Source organism: Castor canadensis, chromosome 16 (genome assembly GCF_047511655.1).
Source record: "Castor canadensis chromosome 16, mCasCan1.hap1v2, whole genome shotgun sequence".
Lineage (NCBI taxonomy): Eukaryota > Metazoa > Chordata > Mammalia > Rodentia > Castoridae > Castor > Castor canadensis.
In genome coordinates, this window is record NC_133401.1 from 12146302 (window position 1) to 12165578 (window position 19277).

General features: G+C 40.8%; 1 protein-coding gene across 5 annotated transcripts in view; it reads left to right on the top strand.

Annotated features, from left to right (window-relative positions):
* Window positions 1–19277, top strand: part of LOC109680168 (cytochrome P450 2B4-like) — a 44150-nt gene that overhangs the window by 15163 nt on the left and 9710 nt on the right. For 2 of the 5 annotated variants that reach the window (XM_074057017.1, XM_074057016.1), the window contains exon 9: window positions 1384–2426. The exons of 1 other annotated variant lie outside the window; for it this stretch is intronic. In XM_074057017.1, coding sequence (XP_073913118.1) covers window positions 1384–1565 — 182 coding nt within the window. In that variant the 3' untranslated portion in view covers window positions 1566–2426. Of the gene's footprint in view, window positions 1–1383; window positions 2427–3406; window positions 3550–19277 lie in introns of those variants that run through there. 2 more of the 5 variants (XM_074057020.1, XM_074057019.1) reach the window with 2 other exon arrangements.

The window sequence follows — 19277 nt, forward strand, 5'->3', positions numbered from 1 at the left end:
CAGATTCCCCAGGGCCAAGAGACAGACTGAACCAAAAGTCTGTTAGTGCCAAGAAACTATCAAAGGACATCTAAGCAGACATCCCAGGATGGGAAGGGTGTGTTGAGAGAGAAACAGCGGGCATCAGGCTGTCCTGGGAAAATCTGGGTCACAGAAGCAGTTTCAGAAAAACCCTACTGATCTCCTGTCTCCTGACTACTGTAGATGCCAAAAGGATGTTTACTCTTCCCCATGGAGGTACAGTTTTCCAAAAACCTGAAAAATGCAGGGATGCCTGGAACCCATCTGGAGCTGGCCTTCTCAGGTTGCCAATTGGCAGATTAAGAAGTACCAAAACTTTCAGCCTCCCTTTGTTCTCGTTCTGCTCCAAGTCCATGGTTTATGAACGTAAATGTTTTCTTTATAGCGCTGAGAATCTGGTGGGAGTCATAGACCCCCCTCTACAAGTGCTTCAGTTTTATTCATAATTTTAAGAACATTTTTTGGGGAGAGATTTTTTGATGCTATGCTGGGGATTGAACTCAGGGTCTCATGCTTGCTAAGCAAGTGTACTGTCATTTGAGCCATGCCCCATTCTTTTGCTTTTTTTAGTTTATGTTTTATATAGGGTGTTGTACATTGACTGGGGACACAGTGGACATTTATTCTCCTACATCCACCTTCTGAGTAGGCTTTCACCATCATGCCTGGGGTGGGGGTATGCAGGGGAGGAGGGAATTCTTGAAGCTCACAGATCTCAAGCAATGGCCAGAAGACAATCCAAAGAGCATCACATATGCAATGCCAGAAATACCACCTCCACACACTCCCAGAAACAAACAATCTACATGTGTAAGATTTTTTTAAGAAAGGTTCTTGCTATGCAACCCAGGCTAGCCTCAAACTTTCAGTCTTCCTGCCTCAGCCTCACAAGTGCTGAGATTACAGGTGTGCACCACTATGCCTGGTGTATATAAGGTTAATTTAAGAGTTTCTACAAATATAAACTTTACCGTCACAACAGCCCCATGGATGGATGTCATATTCTTCACATGAGAATGAAGAGTATTAAGAACATTAAGTAAGGAATGTGTGCATACTTACGTACACACCCTCCATCCATCCACAAGTGGGTCCTGATCTCCTATGGGGGCTACTGAATCCTTGGGAAATATAACAAAAGTTACAAACCCTGTCTTAGAAGAATGAATATGGGTCAGCCATCTAAAGTTTTGCACCCAGTTTCAGAGGATTTGGGAACTCCCTAAAACAGTACCTTGGATTGCAGGTTAAAGGCCAAGTCCATGAACATCTATTGCAAATGGACACAGGTGTCTAAAGAATGAGACTGGGCAGACATTGTGCTGTCCCAGTGCCCACATGGCTGATCCTTTGTTCCCACAGGGAAGCGCATTTGTCTTGGTGAAGGCATTGCCCGCAATGAGTTGTTCCTTTTCTTCACCACCATCCTCCAGAATTTCTCCTTGGCCAGCCCCGTGGCCCCTAAGGACATCGATCTCACACCCCGAGAGAATGGTTTGGGCAGAGTACCTCCCACTTACCAGATCTGCTTCTTACCCCTCTGAATGGGGCAAGAGAAGAGGGCCAAAGGATTTCACAGTCAATAAGTGTCTCCACCTCAGTAGGGAATGGGTTCTGACTCCCTTCACCTCAGCAAGACATACTGTAAAACAGTATCCTTCTCTTCCTCGGTTGCTTACCATGGCAGTGTCCTTTTTAGAGTCTCATCATGCTACAGTTCTTGAAAGCTCTAAGATGTGTTTCTTCTCCTGTTAATAGAACTGCAGAAGCTAGAAGAAATCTCAGGGACAATGATTCCCTTTTCTTGGTGTTTATATAGAAACTGGGGACTGAAAGAGGAAAGTTGACTCAAGGCCCATCTGCAGTTGTGCGTCCCAGCTTATGCTGAGTGTCTTCTGTCTTGTTTAGAACAACCACAGTTCCCATTTATCAGCTCCTTGTGCTCTGTGACATATGCTAAAGGGCTATGGTATGATTTCTCGTGACTCCTCCCCTCAGTAGCCCCATGTAGTGGGTACACTGATCCTTCCCCTTTTATAGATGAGTAGTGGAGGCCAGACATTGACACCAGTTGCCTGAAGTCACACTGCTAGTGAGTGGAGGAGCACTGTCACATTCTGACTTTAGAACCCAAACACTTCCCTAATGACATCGATCAATGCATTTAAATTAAGGCTAGATTCCCACAACATGAAATTGACCTTTTCAAAGTGTACAAGTCAGTCATTCAGTTCTTTCATAATGTTTTTATACTTTTGTCACCCCTCAAAAGAAACCCTGTACCTATGAAGTAGGTAATCCCCATTCCTATTCCACTCCCTCCCAGGCCATGAAAGCACCAATGTGGTGTCTATAGACCTGCCTCTTCTGGATTTGTCATATAAATGGGGTCTTACAGTATATGATCTTTTGTGTCTGATGTCTTTTATTTCACACAGTTCTTTCGAGATTCCTTTATGTCACAGACTGTGGTTGCACACTGTCTCACTCACATTCTTAGCACCCCTCCCTGCTTCTTTTCTCTATGCCAAGGGGTCCTCAGTCAAAGCCTCTAATCTGTGTGATTCTATACTAGCACCTTGGATACTTGGATTACCCGATTCCCCTTTTATTATTTTTTTTTGGCAGTACTGAGTTTTGAACTCAGGGCCTTCCAAGTGCTACACCAATTGAACAATGCCCCCAGTCCTTTTTTGCCTTAGTTATTTTTCAGATAGGGTCTTGCATTTATTTCCAGGGAGGTTTAGTCTTCCATCTCCTATTTACACTTCTCATGTAGCTGGGATGACAGGTGTGTGACACCACACCCAGCTTTTTGTGGATTGAGATGTGGTATCTCTCACTTTTTTGCCCAAGCTGACCTTGAATCTCAATCTTTCCAGTCTCTTCCTCTGAAGAAACTAGAATTACAGGTGTGAATCCCCTTACCTGGACTTAAATGTTCTGAGAATCAAGTAAACATCAAAGCCTGACTTCCCTGGGTCAGCAGTTGATACGTGCCACATTGCATTCAACCTATTGCTTATCAGTTCCTTAGGAATCTTTTCAGAAGAACTCTTTTGTCCTTTAGTGGTAGTGGGGTTTGAACTTAGGGCTTTGCACTTGCAAAAAGGCACTCTACCACTTGAGCCACACCTCCAGTCCATTTTTCTCTGGTTATTTTGGAAATGGAGTCTCATGAATTATTTGCCTGGGCTGACTTTGAACCTTGATGTTCCTGAGCTCAGCCTCCCCGGATAATAGGTGTGGGCCACCGTTACCTGGCCAGAAGGACTTTTGATGAGAACTTCTCCCTTATCTCAATGACAGTTCTGTGAAAGTTAAAACTGTTATATTGCTCACTGCTGTGCTGTCAGTGCCTGAATAATTGTGTGAACTATGACAGGTGTTCAAAATATATGCTGAGGAATAAACCAATAAACAAATGAATGTCTACATAAGCCACCTCTTCAATCAACCCAAAATGGAGATTGACTTCTTCCATCCGACCATCTTGCCTTCTGCATCTCCATATCTCACTTTCATCTGATGCTCAAAATAAATTTCTATTCCAAAAGGACACAGGATGGCCCCAATTCTCCCTGTCAACATACCTTAATCTTATGCTGTAATGTCATCTCTGACAAAGCTGGCTGAGAGCCAATCTCACAATGGCTCCATACATCCCATTGTTTGGCCTAATTGAAGGAATACTTGCTCATTTATGATAATTGCTTATGAAATTATCTTCAGCCAGTCAGGGATCAGCAGGAAGCTGGACTCAACAATGAGGTGCTAAGATTCTGGTCTCTGCACTGTCAGCCATATTGGTCTCGCTATGGTATGTAAAGTGTTGGTAGGAACTCTGCCAAGGTAGATTTCTGGTACACCCTCCTTCACAGAAATAAAGCAACAAACAGCAGCCTGCCTTTAAGAGAGACAGAAGAACAGGCAGAGAAAGGACTATGTTGCTATCTGGCTTCTTCCTGTTCACCATCCTCATTGGCTTCTTTCTACTCTGGGTCTGAGGCCACTCCAAATCCAAGGGCCACATCCATCCTGGACCCCAACCTCTGCCTTTCCTTAGGAACATTTTGCAAATAGACCCCAAAGGCTTTCTCAAGTCCTTTGAGTTGGTGAGTTGGAGAGGGGAAAAGGAGAGGAGACAGGAAGTTGAAGAAAAGGAAGTAGAGCTCACAGGCAGCAAGGCAGTGATGGGTCCACCATGGTTCAGACTTTCTAGACCAGCTTGGGAATTCTCTCCTTCCAGTCAGGTTTTGGCCACTTAGAGAAGCTTCTGGAATTCCTATGAGAATGAATGGAGGGAAGGTAGACTTCATGGAGAATTCCTGATAGACATGTGGCTTTGAGCCATGGTACTGGGGTTGGGGAAGGAGAGGTCTTAGAAATTGTGTGGGGAGTCTGCACTTCATATAATCAAAGCCAAGAAGGGTTCTTGGACAAGTCGAGATGTATGGACACTTGGAGAATGGTTTACTGATGAAGCTTGGATGACTCCACAGGGTTCAAACTCTGGTTCATCTCTACATGTGGGGCTCAGGCCACATTTGGGCATGTAATCCAGGTGGGGGGGTGAAGGATTTGTCTTGGGTCAGATGATGAGATCTTTACCCTCCTTCCACAACTGTGAGAGAAATATGGGGACATATTCACAGTCTATCTGGGGTCCAAGCCCATCTTGTATCCCATGTGGATACAAGATGATGCAGGAGGCCCTGGTGGATAATGCTGAGCCTTTCTTTGGGCAAGGTCTCATCAGCATCACTGATCCCAACTTCCAGGGAATAGGTAAGTGGGCCTTGGGTGGGGCACAGTTGGGGGAAGAAGGGATGATCACTAGAGTCCCCCCAGCCTTCCCTCCACGCTGCTCCAATCAGGTGTGACCTTCACCAATGGAAAGCCTTGGAAAGTCTTCTGATAGTTCTGTCTGACCATGTGGAAGGATTTGGGGATGGGAAAGCAGAGCATGGAGAAATGAATCAAGAAGGAGGCTCACTGTTTGGTGGAACAGCTGCAGAAATCCCAGGGTGAGCTCTGGGTTCTGGCCAGGGGTTTAGCCAGATGAGAATATAGAGAGGAAGAGCATTACTGATAGAAATGAAGAGGCAGAGTCAGAGAGATGCAGAACTAAGCTCAGGGAGAGAAGGAGATGGAGACTGAAAAAAGGAATGAGGTACATGTAGAGCAGAGAGAGAGTGGAGGTATATAGAAAGCAAGACAGGGAAAAGTTGAGCACACAAAGATGTAGAAATGAAAGCTCCCAGAAAGACTTAGCAGTAAAAAGATAGAGTCAGGTGTGATACAAGTGGGACAAAAGACAGATAGGGGCATGGAGAGAGAAGGGACAGTCTCATAAAAAGAGTTGGAGAGATGACTAGAGAAAGAGATACAAAAAAAGTCAGACCAAGACAGAAGAAACCAAAAGAACAGGAAACACAGTGAGGGAGATGTGCAGATGGATCAGCTTAGACTCAAAGGCCCAGTGAGAGATGGGCAGGCCAAGGGACAGATAAACCATCTGCACAGCAAAGAGAGTACTGGCTGGATGAGAGTCATCCAGAAGGACAAGGCAGGGAACATCCAGATCTCCACAATGGGCTTCTTGTCCTCAAGAGGCTTTTCTGGCCCAACCCTCCTCTTTTCACACCATCACAGCCGGTATCTGCTGCATTATCTTTAGTGAGTGCTTTACTTACCAGGACTCCAAATTCCTATGGCTGCTAAGTATATTGAAGGATTCCTTTACTATCTTTAGCAGTTTCTACAGCCAGGTGAGCTCAAAGATTCCACAGTGGCTCAGGAACTGGGGTAGGTGAATCTGGGAAGGGACTGGTGACTTTGCAAAGGAAATAGAAACTGATGTTCCTTCTTCAGGAAAAATTCTGTTCACACTGCTCACTATTGTAGAGCCCTGTGAGCTCTCCGTGTCCTGGTTTCAGGCACATTGCACATATGCCTTTAACCACTCTCTCTCACATACATGTCCTTACACTCTGAGGTACACATGTCACCAACCCTACAACTTTACCCCCTGCACTCTCCACATAAGATGCTAAGTGAGGAATACGATATCCAAAAAAGAGGTGATTAGGAATGAAGCTTCTCCAATGGAAGGGTGACTGTGGCTGTGCATGTAGCCCTGTGTGTGTGTGTGTGTGTGTGTGTGTGTGACATTCTCACCTGGGAGGTATATTCTCCAAGTTTACAAGGTACCCTTGATATATTGCTGTTTTGTGCAGTGCACAAGCTCAAAATCCCCAGAAGCAGCCCTGTGCCTCCAGGACCATCCCAGAGAGGGTAGGACAGGTTGTGGGGTCTTTCCTGCCTCTCCCTAAGTGTCTAAACTTCTCTTGAGCATCCTGCAGCACTTTCCTGGCCCTCACACTCGCTTGTACAGGAACATTCAAGAATGGGAAGATTTTATCCTTGAGTCCACTAAGATGCACTGGTAAACACTGGACCACAGTGCTCCATAGGAGTTCATTGATTCCTTCTTGGTCTGCATGGACAAGGCAAGGACCAGGCTGAATTGGGAGTAGGTGAGAATGAGCTTGCAGGACACCATGTTGACATTGAGATAGTGTGTTAGGGTGCAGATATGTGTGTTAAGTATGAATACATCTTTACAGATTGGTAAGAGAGGCCATTGCCCCCACCTCTGTCCCCTGCCCTGATCCTGTCTCAGTTCACCCAGTATTGTCAGCTGCTGGATGGCAACTAGAGAGTTAACAGGCCTGAGACCCTTCTCCTGCTTCCTCTCCTTCCTCATAGCCTTCACTTGTTAGGCATGTGCTGTACCACTTGAGTCATGACCCCCTTTTTTGCTTATTTAGGGTCTCATGTTTTTTTGCTCAGAGCCAACCTCAGACCACAATTCTCCTATGTAAGGACTCTCATGGATTACAGGCAGAGTCATGATGCCCAGCCCCTTCCTCTGATTGTGATTGGTCAGAGGCCCACTTCTGCTCTCATTGGTCCCAGCTCAAATCTATTGTGACTTGTCTGGCAAATGCCTTTGTAGTTGTGAAATATTTCCATTATCTTCCCTGAATAATCAAGTGGAAGAACCAGCCAGGAAAGCAAAGTCACCTGAGGACAGATTAGCTAAGAACAACAATAAAAATTAACCACTTATGTTTATTTAATACTTATATTCATAACATTGGAGAATCCCAGATGATTAAGTAAGGCATAAAGTAGTTACGTTCCTTGCCCAAAGGTATACAGGTAGGAAACTGTAGGGACTGCCTTAGAAGCCAGAAAGTGTGTCTGCAGAGCCCACTCTATTGCTACTCTGTTGATTTTGAGTAGAAGAAGGAGGAAATAAGGAAGAGGAACAAGTGGTAGAAAGTAACATGGGTTGGGGGTGTGTGTGCATGGACAAGTAGACCCATAGCTTGGAAATCTTAAAAGGAAGGAGAGCCTTTAAGGCTTGTGCAACTTCATCCACAGGAGAACTTCGTTCCTGAGAGTTTCACCATAAAAATTTCATCCTCACAGTGCTCTTGATGTTCTTTGCTGGCACTGAGACCTCCAGCACCATCCTCAGCAAATACTCTTGATCCTCCTTAAGCAATCTGATGTCTTAGGTGAGCGTGGCTTAGCATGGGTGGTGCATATCTCAGAGCCCATACTGGAAGTTGAAAACAGAACTTTTGTCCTGATCTATCAAGAAAAAGAAAAACTCCACATCCACATAGATTTATAATTGGTTATAAATCTTACCCATTGACAAAACTCTTTGACATTGACTAGGCACTTTAGAGTTTGAAAATATTTCTCTAAAATGTTGATTAGGAGGTACTTTTGCACTCTTGACATATTTCGCAAATTCAAAGCATTCTCCAGTCGCAAAAAAGAATAGGACACCAATTCCATCCACAGCCTCTCAACCAAAAAATGATAGGAGGGAGGCCTGGAGTAGTTGTTTAAGCCTTTAAATCTCAGCTACTTGGGAGGGGGAAATGGGGAGGATCACAGTTCCAGGACAGCCTTGGCAAAATGTTAGTGAGTGCCAATGTCAACCAATAAGGTGGACACGGTGGAGTGACCTGTGTCCCAGTGACATAGGAGGCCATAAGTGGTAGGATCATGGTCTGAAATCAGCCTTGGGCAAAACCATGAGCAACTACTTGAAGTATAATGAAAGCAAATAAAGGATGGGGGAGTGGCTCAAGTGGTAGAGAGTTTGCCTAGCAAGTTTTGAGGTCCTGAATTCAAACCCTGGTGCCACCAAAAAGGTGCTTGCTTTATTTTTATTGTTTTTACAGGTTATACTCATTATACAGGTGAGGGATATTCATAGTGACAATTCTGATTAGGTTTATATTATACATTATTTACTTTTCCCCCATTGTCTCTCCACCTCAACCCACTTCCCACCCAACAAAAATCAATTTCAAGAGGTTTCTTAGTCTGTTTCATGTAGGTATATGAAGTCTGTCTAACATATACCAAGACCTTAATCTCCTTCCTTCACCCACTCTCCTCCCACTAGTACCCCCCACCCCCATGCCATATCTATTTTACAGTCCTGGTTTTCATTTTTAATATTTAAGTTGATGTTCAAAGTGGTGTCTCAGTGTATGCCCACTGTGTGTATACTTTATTTTGGTCTGTTCATCTTCCGTTATTCTCCCTTAAGCCTTTACCTCCACCCCCATTTTTCAATAGCTTTCAGTACACATCTTTATATCCTCTATCTTCACATCTAATGTTATGTGATATTACTGATGCTCTATTATTCTCTTTTTCTTTCCCTCTTTCCCTGAGTTCCATAGAGTAGTTCCACTGTTACAAATGTGTTCTCCATCTGAGTTTGTATTTGATCATGCTTGTTTTTGTGTATATGTTTGCCCTTGGGTCTATCTTCCATGTATGAGAAAAAACATGTGGCTTTTGTGTTTCTGATTCTGACCTACTTTACTTGACATGATGTCCTCCATGCATCCATTTACCTTCACACCACATATCATTATTCCTTATGGCTGAGTAATACTCCATTGTGTATATATACCACAATTTCTTCATCCATTCATTAGTTGTAGGACACCTGGTTTGTTTTTAAAGCTTGGCTATTGTGAATAGTGCTGAGATGAACATCATTGTACAGGTGTCTCTATTGTATTCTGTCTTACATGCCTTTTGGTAGATAACCAGGAGTGGTATCACAGGGTCTCATGGCAGTTGTATTATTAGTTTTTTGAGGAATCTCCATGTTGCTTTCTATAGTGGTTGTACTAATTGGCATTCCCACCAACAGTGTATAAGTGTTCTTGTTTTGCTACATCCTCACCAGCATTGATTGTTGTGATTACCCTTGAATATGGCCATTCTAACTGGGGTGAGATGAAATCTAAGTATTGTTTTAATTTGCATCTCTTTTATAACCAGGGAAGTTGAACAGTTCTTCATGTATTTACTGGCCATTTGTACTCTTTTGTTTGAGAATTTCACATTTAATCATGTGCTCATTTCTTCGTAGGGGTGCTGATTCTTTGGTGACTGAGTTTTTGGAGTTTCTTGTAGATTCTGGATATTAGTCCCTTATCAGATGAGTAGCTGGAAAAGATTTTCTCCCATTCTGTAGTCTGTCTCTTGAGTCTGGTAACTTTCCTTTGTTGTGCAGGAGATCTTTAGTTTGATGCAGTTCCATTTGTACATTGTTTCTCTTAGATGCTGAGGCTTTTGAATTCTGTTTAGGAAGTTGTTCCCTATATCGATTTGTTCTAGTGTATTTTCTACTGCTTCCTAGAGTGGTTTCAAAGTTTTAAGCCTTATGTTAAGGTATTTGATCCACTTGAGTTGATTTTGATATGGGGTGAAATACCAGGATCTAGTTTCAGTCTTCTCCATGTGGGTATCCAGTTTTCCCAGCAGCATTTGTTGAAGAGGCTGTCTTTTCTCCATTGTGTGTTTTGGGCTCCTTTGTCAAAGATCTGTTGGTTGCAGATGTGTGGTTTTATTTTTGGGTCTTCTATTCTGATCCATTGGTCTTCCTGTCTGTTTTTGTGCCAATACCAGGCTGTTTTTATTGTTATGTCTCCATAGTATTGTTTTAAGTCAGTATTGTGATGCAATTGGACTCTTTGCTCAGAATTGCTTTGGCTATCTTTTGTGTTTCCATATGTATTTAATGATTGATTAAATTTTTTTTTTTTTGCAGAATATCATTGGAATTTTGATAGGGATTGCATTGAAAATGTAGATTGCTTTTGGTAGTAAGGACATTTTCAGAATGATTCTAGCAATCCATGAGCATGGAAGGTCTTTCTATCTTCTAATATCTTCTTTGATTTCTCTCTTCAATGGTTTGTAGTTTTCATTACAAAGGTCTTTGGTTTCTTTCATTAAATTTTTTCCAAGGTAGAGATCCAAGATGGCAACAAGGGTGTGGAACCAGACAGCGTGAGCTCCATGACTCCAAAACCTTTCTGAGGTGCTGGAGCCACACTTGGCAGAAATAAAGCACCAATGAGAATCAAAACCTCTATACACTGAACCCCTAGCCCGCAGAAAGCTTCTCCACACCATGTTACACTGAGAAAACAAGTGGGCTGCCACTGCCGCCACCACTGGCTCCAAACCTGCCTGCAAGACATTTGGCACACCAAACAGGTGAGTGCTAAGTGTCATGCAGAAACCCCCCAGGTATCCCTGAGATAAACCAGCACAGGCCCTGGGCAGACTGACCTCCCCCGCCAAAAAACCCCCCTGAACAATAAATAGTGAACTGTATCCTAGCACACAGTGGAAGGGGCAGGATCACTGAAAGTTCACCAGAGAAGGGGGGAGGGGCAGGGAAATAATATCCCCACAAACTATCAGTAAACAAACACTGGAAAGGCAGGAAGGCTGACAGCAGGCAGGTGATAAGTGACTTCTTGAAGCAGGGCAGGTAGCAGATCACAATGATCATCTCCTGAGTCAGTGAGCAGCACCCAAAGTCAAACTTCTCCAAAAAATTGAAAAACAAACAGCAAACTATCCTAACACACTGACCTTGCCATAGAGAAAGGGGGTGAGGCAAAGAAACAAGCCCCCAGTAAATAAGCACAGTGAAAAGCCACCTCCAAAGCAGGACAACTAGTGGACTACAGAGATGATCTTCTGAACATGAGGACAGCATGCAAACTTAAACTGCCACACCTTACTGGGGAGGAGCTGACAAAGCAGCTGCAGCTAAAAGACAGAAGAAAAAAACACCACTTCCAAGCCAGTCACCTGGCGAGACTATGACAGAGCTCCTGCTTAAATGCTAACAACAGGACTGCATGTTAGAGGGGTAACCCAAGAACTTAAACTAAGACTGAAATTCTATTGTTCCTGAACCTGGAGATGTTTGTTTGTTTGTTCATCTCTCCCTGTTGATTTCTTTCTTTCTTTTTCTTTTTTGTTAGTTGTGTTATTGTGGGTTTTCTATTTTTACTTTTACTCTTATTATCTTTTTTCCCTCTTTCTACACTATAAATTTTACCTCATCATCCTTTCATCCCTACTCTCACCCCCTTCACTCTCCATCCTTCTTCTGTGCTAAAACCCATTGCTCCTCTCTCCAACAACTCATTCTGCCCCTTCTCACCCACTCTCTTTCCCCAGCCCTCACCTTCCTCTGTCATTCTTCTCCAACCTGTCACCAGTCTACCCCTCCTTCCTTCACACTCATCACCCAGTAACCAACCTTCTAGGTAGGCAAAACATCTCTCTCTCTTTTTTTGTTTTTGGTGGCACTGGGGTTTGAACTCAGGGCCTTGTGCTTGCTAGGTAGGCACTCTTACCTCTTGAGCCACTCCACCAGCCTAGTAACCAACCTACTATACCAACTTTACACAACCCCAATCCCCTGCAGTCCCTAACACAAGCATCCTCTTCTACAACAGAAATATACCCAAACACACACAAGGACCACAAAAACAGCAGCCCTCACACTGCTTTCCCCACTCACTCACCCCGCTTCCCATGTCCACCTTTAGTGCAACCTTATCCAACCCCCCAAATTTCTATAGCTAGCAGTACAAACTTTAACCCCTGCAACTCCCACTGCTTACAGATATTACCACCAAGAGGTCTTCCATATAACACATAAACTACTGGTTGGATATTAAGCCTGTGAATTTGTTAATACCCAGACTATGGACAGAAATAGCACACCACCTTAGCTAAAAACCCAAGACAGCCACAAAACAAAGATTAAATCAAGGGAAAGAAAACAGGTGACTGAAACCACCAACTAGCCTATCAAGAACATAGTTGCACAGAACCAAGTGGAGTGATGGGAAAAAGAAAAAGGGATGGAAACCATTCTCCCCCAAAAAACAATTTAATATAGGATCCAGAGGGAAATGAAGAAAACAGATATCCAGTTTCAGATTCCAACAAAACAAAGAAATGACACTAAGGAACCCAATGATGCCCACAAGAACATTCTCAAAGAAAAATCCTGCAAGTAATCACTGAGAATTTTAAGGAGATGATATTAGATGTGGTTAACCAAAGCATAAAAGAGGCACTGAAGAAATTTCAAGACACCAAAAATAAAGAATACGAGAAGACACAGAAACAAATAAATGAACTCATAGGAGTCCTAAATAAACACCAAAGTGAAACAGAGAACACTATAAATAGAGAAATAAGTGAAATAAAGATGAAAATAGACAATAGTAAAGAGGAAGTGACCCATGGTATGGAAAATCTCAGAAAAAAGAGTGAAACAGAAACACAAAACATAATGGAAGGCCACTCCAGCAAACTAGAACAAGTAGAAAACAGAATCTCAGAACTTGAAGATAAAAGGAAATTAAAGGAAAAACTGAAGAGCTGTTAGTCAAACAACTCAAGACCTGTGAAAGAAATATGCAAGAACTCACTGTATCAAAAGACCAAACCTGAGAATCATGGGCATTGAAAAAAAAGAGGTCCAACCAAAAGGGATTCATAATATATTCAATAAAATAATAACAGAAAAAATTTCAAACTAGAGAAAATTATGACCATTCAGGTACAGGAAGCCTCCAGGACACCAAACAGACTTGACCAAAATAGAACTTCCCCATGACATATTATCATTAAAACAACTAGCACAGAGAATAGAGAAAGAATGTTGAAGCCTGTAAGAGAGAAAAAACAAATTAACATACAAAGGTAAACCCATCAAAATCACAGCAGATTTCTCAGCAGAAACCTTAAAAGCCAGAAGGGCATGGAGTGAAGTATTCTGGGAACTCAATGAAATTAACTTCAACCCTAGGATACTCTAACCAGAAAAACTATCATTCAAAATAGATGGAGCATAAAAGTCTTCCACGATAAGCAGAAACTAAAACAATATATGACCACCAAACCACCACTACAAAGGATTCTCCAAGGAATTCTGCACACAGAAAATGAAAGCAAACAAAATCACAAGGGGACAGGCAGTATCAAACAACAGGAGAAGAAAAAAAGGAATCAGAGAGTAACATTGATTCAGCTGCACAAAATCAAACCCTTAAACAACAAAAGCAACAAATGACAGGAATCACCACATACCTATCAATATTAACACTGAATGTCAAACGGACTCAACTCCCCCATCAAAAGACACCATATGGCAAACTGGATTAAAAAGCAAGATCCAACAATCTGTTGTTTACAGGAGACTCATCTTATTGACAGAAACAAACACTGGCTTAGGTTGAAAAGTTGGAAGAAGATTTACCAAGCCCATTGCCCCTCAGAACAGGCAGGAGTAGCAATACTTATCTCAGAAATAGTAGACTTCAAACTTACATTAATCAAATGAGATAAAGAAAGACACTCCATACAATAAAAGGAGAAATACACCAAAAGGAAATAACAATTATCAACCTATATGACCCAATGTCAGTGCACACAATTACATCAAACATGATCTGAAGGACATAAAAGCACATATAAACTCCAACACAGGGGTAGTAGGAGCCTTTAATACCCCCTATAACCAACAGATAGGTCATCCAAGTAAAAAAACAATAAAGAAATTCTAGAACTGAATCACACCATAGATCAAATGGACCTAGCTGATGTGTACAGAATATTTCATCCAATATCTGCACAATATACATTCTTCTCAGCAGCTCATGGAACTTTCTCCAGAACTGATGATATCTTAGGGCACAAAGCAATCCTCAGCAAATATAAGAAAATAGAAATAATCCTGTGCATTCTGTCTGATCACAATGCATTAAAACTAGAACTCAACAACAAAACCAACAACAGAAAATTCACAGACAATTGGAAGCTGAACAACACATTGCTCAATGATCAGTGGGTCATTGATGAAATAAAAGAGGAAGTTAAAAGTTTCCTGAAGTTAATGAAAATGTAAACATGACCTGCTAGAACCTATGGGACACAGCAAAGGAGATGATAAGAGGAAAGTATATAGACATGCATACATATATTAAAAGGGCAGAAAGATATCAGATCAATGACCTAATGCTACATCTCAAATGCCTAGAAAAACAAGAGCAAGCAAAACACCAAACAAGCACAAGGAGAGAAATAATAAAAATAAGGGCCAAAATTAATGAAATAAAGACCCCCCAAACCATAAAAAAGTCAATGAAATAAAAAGCTGTTTCTTTGAAAAAAATAAACAAGATTGACAGACCCCTGGCAAGCCTGACTAAAATGAGGAGAGAAAAACCCCAAATCAGTAAAATCAGAAATGTAAAAGGGGAGATAACAACAAACACTTCGGAAATCTAGGGTATCATCAGAGTCTACTTTGAGAATCTATATTCCAATAAATTTGAAAATCTTGAAGAAATGCACAAATTTCTAGATACTTATGACCATCCAAAATTGAACCAAGAGGATATTAACAACCTAAATAGATGAATAATAAAAAATAAAATTGAAGAAGCAATAAAGATTCTCCCCCCACCCAAAGAAGTCCTGAACTTGATGGAGTCTCTGCTGAATTCTATCAGACTTTAAGGAAGAGCTAATATCAACTCTCCTTAAACTTTTCCATGAAATAGAAAGGGAAGGAATAGTGCCTAACTCATTCTATGAAGCCAGTGTTACACTCATCTCAAAAGCAGACAAAGGCACATCCAAAAAGGAGAACTATGGGTCAATCTCCTTAATGAAGATTGATGCAAAAATGTTCAATAAAACAATGGCAAACCAAATCCAACAACACATCAGAAAGATCATTTACCATGATCAAGTCAGCTTCATCCCAGGGATGCAGGGATGGTTCAACATACACAAATCTTTAAATGTGATACAGAATATTAACAGAAGCCAGGCTAAAAAACACTTGATCATCTCAATAAATGCAGAAAAAGCCTTTGATAAGATTCAACATCTTTTCATGATAAAAGCTCTAAGAAAATTAGGAATAGAAGGATGTACCTCAACATTATAAAAGCTATATATGACAAACCTATAGCCAACATCATACTTAATGGAGAAAAACTGAAACCATTTCCCCTAAAATCAGGATTGAGGCAAGGGTGCCCACTATCCGCACTCCTATTCAACATAGCACTGGAATTCCTACCTAGAGCAATTAAGCAAGAAGAAGAAATAAAGAGAATACAATTAGGTAAAGAAAGTGTCAAAATATCCCTATTTTCAGATGACATGATCCTATACCTCAAAGACCCAAAAAAGCTCTACTCAAAAACTCCTAGACACCATAAACAGCTTCAACAATGTTGCATGATACAAAATCAACTTAGAAAAATCATTAGCTTTTCTATACACTAACAATGAAAAAATTGAGAAAGAATATATAGAAACAATTCCATTTACAATAGCCTCAAAAAATTAAATGCCTTGGAGTAAACTTAACAAAGAATGTGAATGACCTGTACAAGGAGAACTACAAACCTCTGAAGAAAGAGATTGAGGAAGACCACAGAAGGTGGAAAGATCTTCCATGCTCATGGATTGGTAGAATCAACATTGTAAAAATGGCTACACTACCAAAATCAATCTACATGTTGAATGGAATTCCCATCAAAATCCCAATGACATTCATCACAGAGATTGAAAAATCTACCCTAAAATTCACTTGGAAACACAAGAGACTGTGAATAGCCAAGGCAATACTCAACAAAAAGAGCAATGCTGGAGGTATCACGATACCCGACTTCAATCTATATCACAAAGCCAATAGCAATAAAAACAGCATGGTACTGGAACAAAAACAGATATGAAGACCATAGGGACAGAATAGAGGGCCCAGATATGAATTCACACAGCTGTGCCCACCTTATTTTTGACAAAGGCTCCAAAAATATACAATGGAGAAAAGACAGCCTCTTCAACAAATGTTGCTGGGATAAATGATTATCTGCCTGCAAAAAACTGAAACTAGATCCATGTTTATCACCTTGTACCAGTATCAACTCAAAATGGATCAAAGACCTTAATATCAGACCCAAAACTCTGAAGTTAATACAGGAAAGAGCAGGGAAGACTCTGGAAGCAATAGGTATAGGCAAGGACTTCCTCATTAGAACCCCAGCAGCTCAGCAACTAAGAGAAAGAATGGAAAAATGGGACTACCTGAAATTAAAAAGCTTCTGCACAACAAAAGAAATGGTCTCTAAACTGAAGAGACCACCCAGAGTGGGAGAAAATATTTTCCAGCTATATATCAGACAAAAGACTGATAACCAGAGTGTAAAGGGAGCTCAAAAAACTAAATTCCCCCCAAATCAATGAACCAATAAAGAAATGGGCAATTGAAGTAAACAGAAATTTCTCAAAAGAAGAAATCCAAATGACTAAAAAACACATGAAAAGATGTTCACCGTCTCTGGCCATAAAGAAATGCAAATCAAAACCACACTAAGATTCCACCTCACTACTGTTAGAATAGCCATCATCAAAAACACCACCATCAACAAATGTTGGTGAGGAAGTGGGGAAAAAAGAACCCTCATACACTACTTGTGGGAATGCACGCTAGTATAACCATTGGAAAACAATATGGAGGCTTCTTAAACAACTAAACACAGATCTGCCATATGATCCAGCAATCCCGCTCCTATGGATATACCCAAAGGAATGCAACTCAGGTTACTCTATTGGCATCTGCACATCCATGTTTATTGCAGCCCTAATCACAATAGCCAAGATGGTGGCCAAGATGCCCCACCACTGATGAATGGATTAAGAAAATGTAGTATTTATACACAATGGAATTTTACTCAGCCTTGAAGAAGAATGTAATATTATCAGTTGCAAGTAAATGGATGGAACTGGAGAACATCATCCTCAGCGAAGTTAGCCAGGCTCAGAAAGCCAAAAATCATATGTTCTCCCTCATATGTGCACTTTAGACCTAAAACAAATGCAGTAATATTATTTGACTTGCGTCACATGCTAAGGCGACGACACATAAAGGAGGAATAGAGAAATGTAGGAAACCCAAAACTTGAAAGTGTTTGATGTGCCCACTGTAGAAGAGCTAATATAGTAACCTTAAAGTGACAGAGGTCACTATGGGAAGGTGACCAGGAAGTAGTGAAGAGGTCTGGTAGAGATAAATCAATTTGGGTTGTAATACACATGTGCATGGATGCAATGCTAGGAATCTCTCTGTATAACTACTTATCTCAAACTAGCAAAAATGCTATGTCTTTCTTATTATTGCTTATGTCTTCTGTTCAACAAAATTTGAAAAGAGAGCAGAACGGGTTGTGCCTGGAAGCGAGGGGTGGGTGGGGGGAGAGAGATAGGGCAGGGGGCAGTGGGAGAAATGGCCCAAACAATGTATGCACATCTGAGTGAATGAGTAAAGAAAAAAAATAGACAAAGAAAAGAAGTTAAAAGAAAAAAATTTTATTTCAAGGTACTTTATTGTTTTTTAGGCTATTGTAAATGGGATTTCTTTTTTGGTCTGTTTGTTGTTGGTTTATAGGACGGTTACTGATTTCTGTATGTTAATTTTGTATCCTGCTACATTACTGAAAGTGTTTATGACTTCTAATAGTTTTTGGGAGAAATTTTAGCCTCTGTTAGGTATAGGATCATGTCATCTGCAAATAGGGGTAGTTTGATTTCTTTCTTCCCTATTTGAATCCCTTTTATTTCTTGCTGCTGTGTTATGGCTCTGTTGTTGAGGTCTAGTTTTATTCCATTATGATCTGGTATGATGCAAGGAGTTATTTCAATTTTCTTAAAATTGTTGAGACTAGCTTTGTTTCCTAAAATGTGATCTATTTTGGAGAAAGTTCCATGAACTACAGAAAAAAATGTGTATTGCTGCGTTGTTGGGTGAAATACTCTGTAGATATCAACCATGTCTATTTGGTCTAATGTGTGGAGTAGCTCTGAAGATTCTTTTTTGATCTTTTGACTGGATAACCTATCTATTGGTGACAGTGGGGCATTCATGTTTCCTACTCTCACTTTGTTATGGTTATCTGTGCTCTTAGAACCATTAGAGTTTTTTAATGTAGTTGGGTGCCCCTGTGTTTGGTTCATATATGTTAAGGATTGATATTATCTCTTGATGAATTGTTCCTTTAATTAATATGAAGTGATCTTCATTGTCTCTTCTGACTGATTTTAGTCTGAAGTCTACTTTTCAGATATGTATATAGCTACTCCTATATGTTTATGGGGTCCATTTGCTTGGAAAACCTTTTTCTCCCACCCTTTGACTCTGAGCCAGGGTTTTTTTTTTTTTTTTTTTCAGTTAGATGAGTCTCTTGTAAGCAAAATATGGTTGGGTCTTGTTTTTTAACCCACTTTGCTTTTCTATGTCTTTAGATTAGGACATTGAGTGTTACATTCAGTGTTTACATTTAGTGTTAATATTGAGAAGTACCTGTTGTGTCCAGTTATTTCAATTCATCTGTTGTTTAGTTTGACCTATTTCTTGTTTACTGGTCTGCTTGCTCAAAAGAGTTTATTCTTTCTTGAGTCTTTCTGTCTCATTCTAGTTTCTTCTTTTATATGTAAAAGTCCTTTAAGTATCTTCTGTAATGCTGGTTTTGTAGTTGCAAATTCCTTTAGTTTTTTCTTGTTGTGGAAGTTTTTAGTTTCTCCTGTAGTTAGGAAGTACAGTTTTGCTGGATAGACTAGTCTAGGTTGACAGTTGCTTTCTTTCAGGGCCTGAATTATGTGTTTCCATGACCTTCTTGTGTTTAAAGTTTGAGTTGAGACATCTACTGTTATTCTAATGGATTTGTCTTTAAATGAGATTTGCCTTTTCTCTTTTGGAGCTTTCAGTATTCTTTCTTTGTTCTATGTGCTGAGTGTTTTGATTA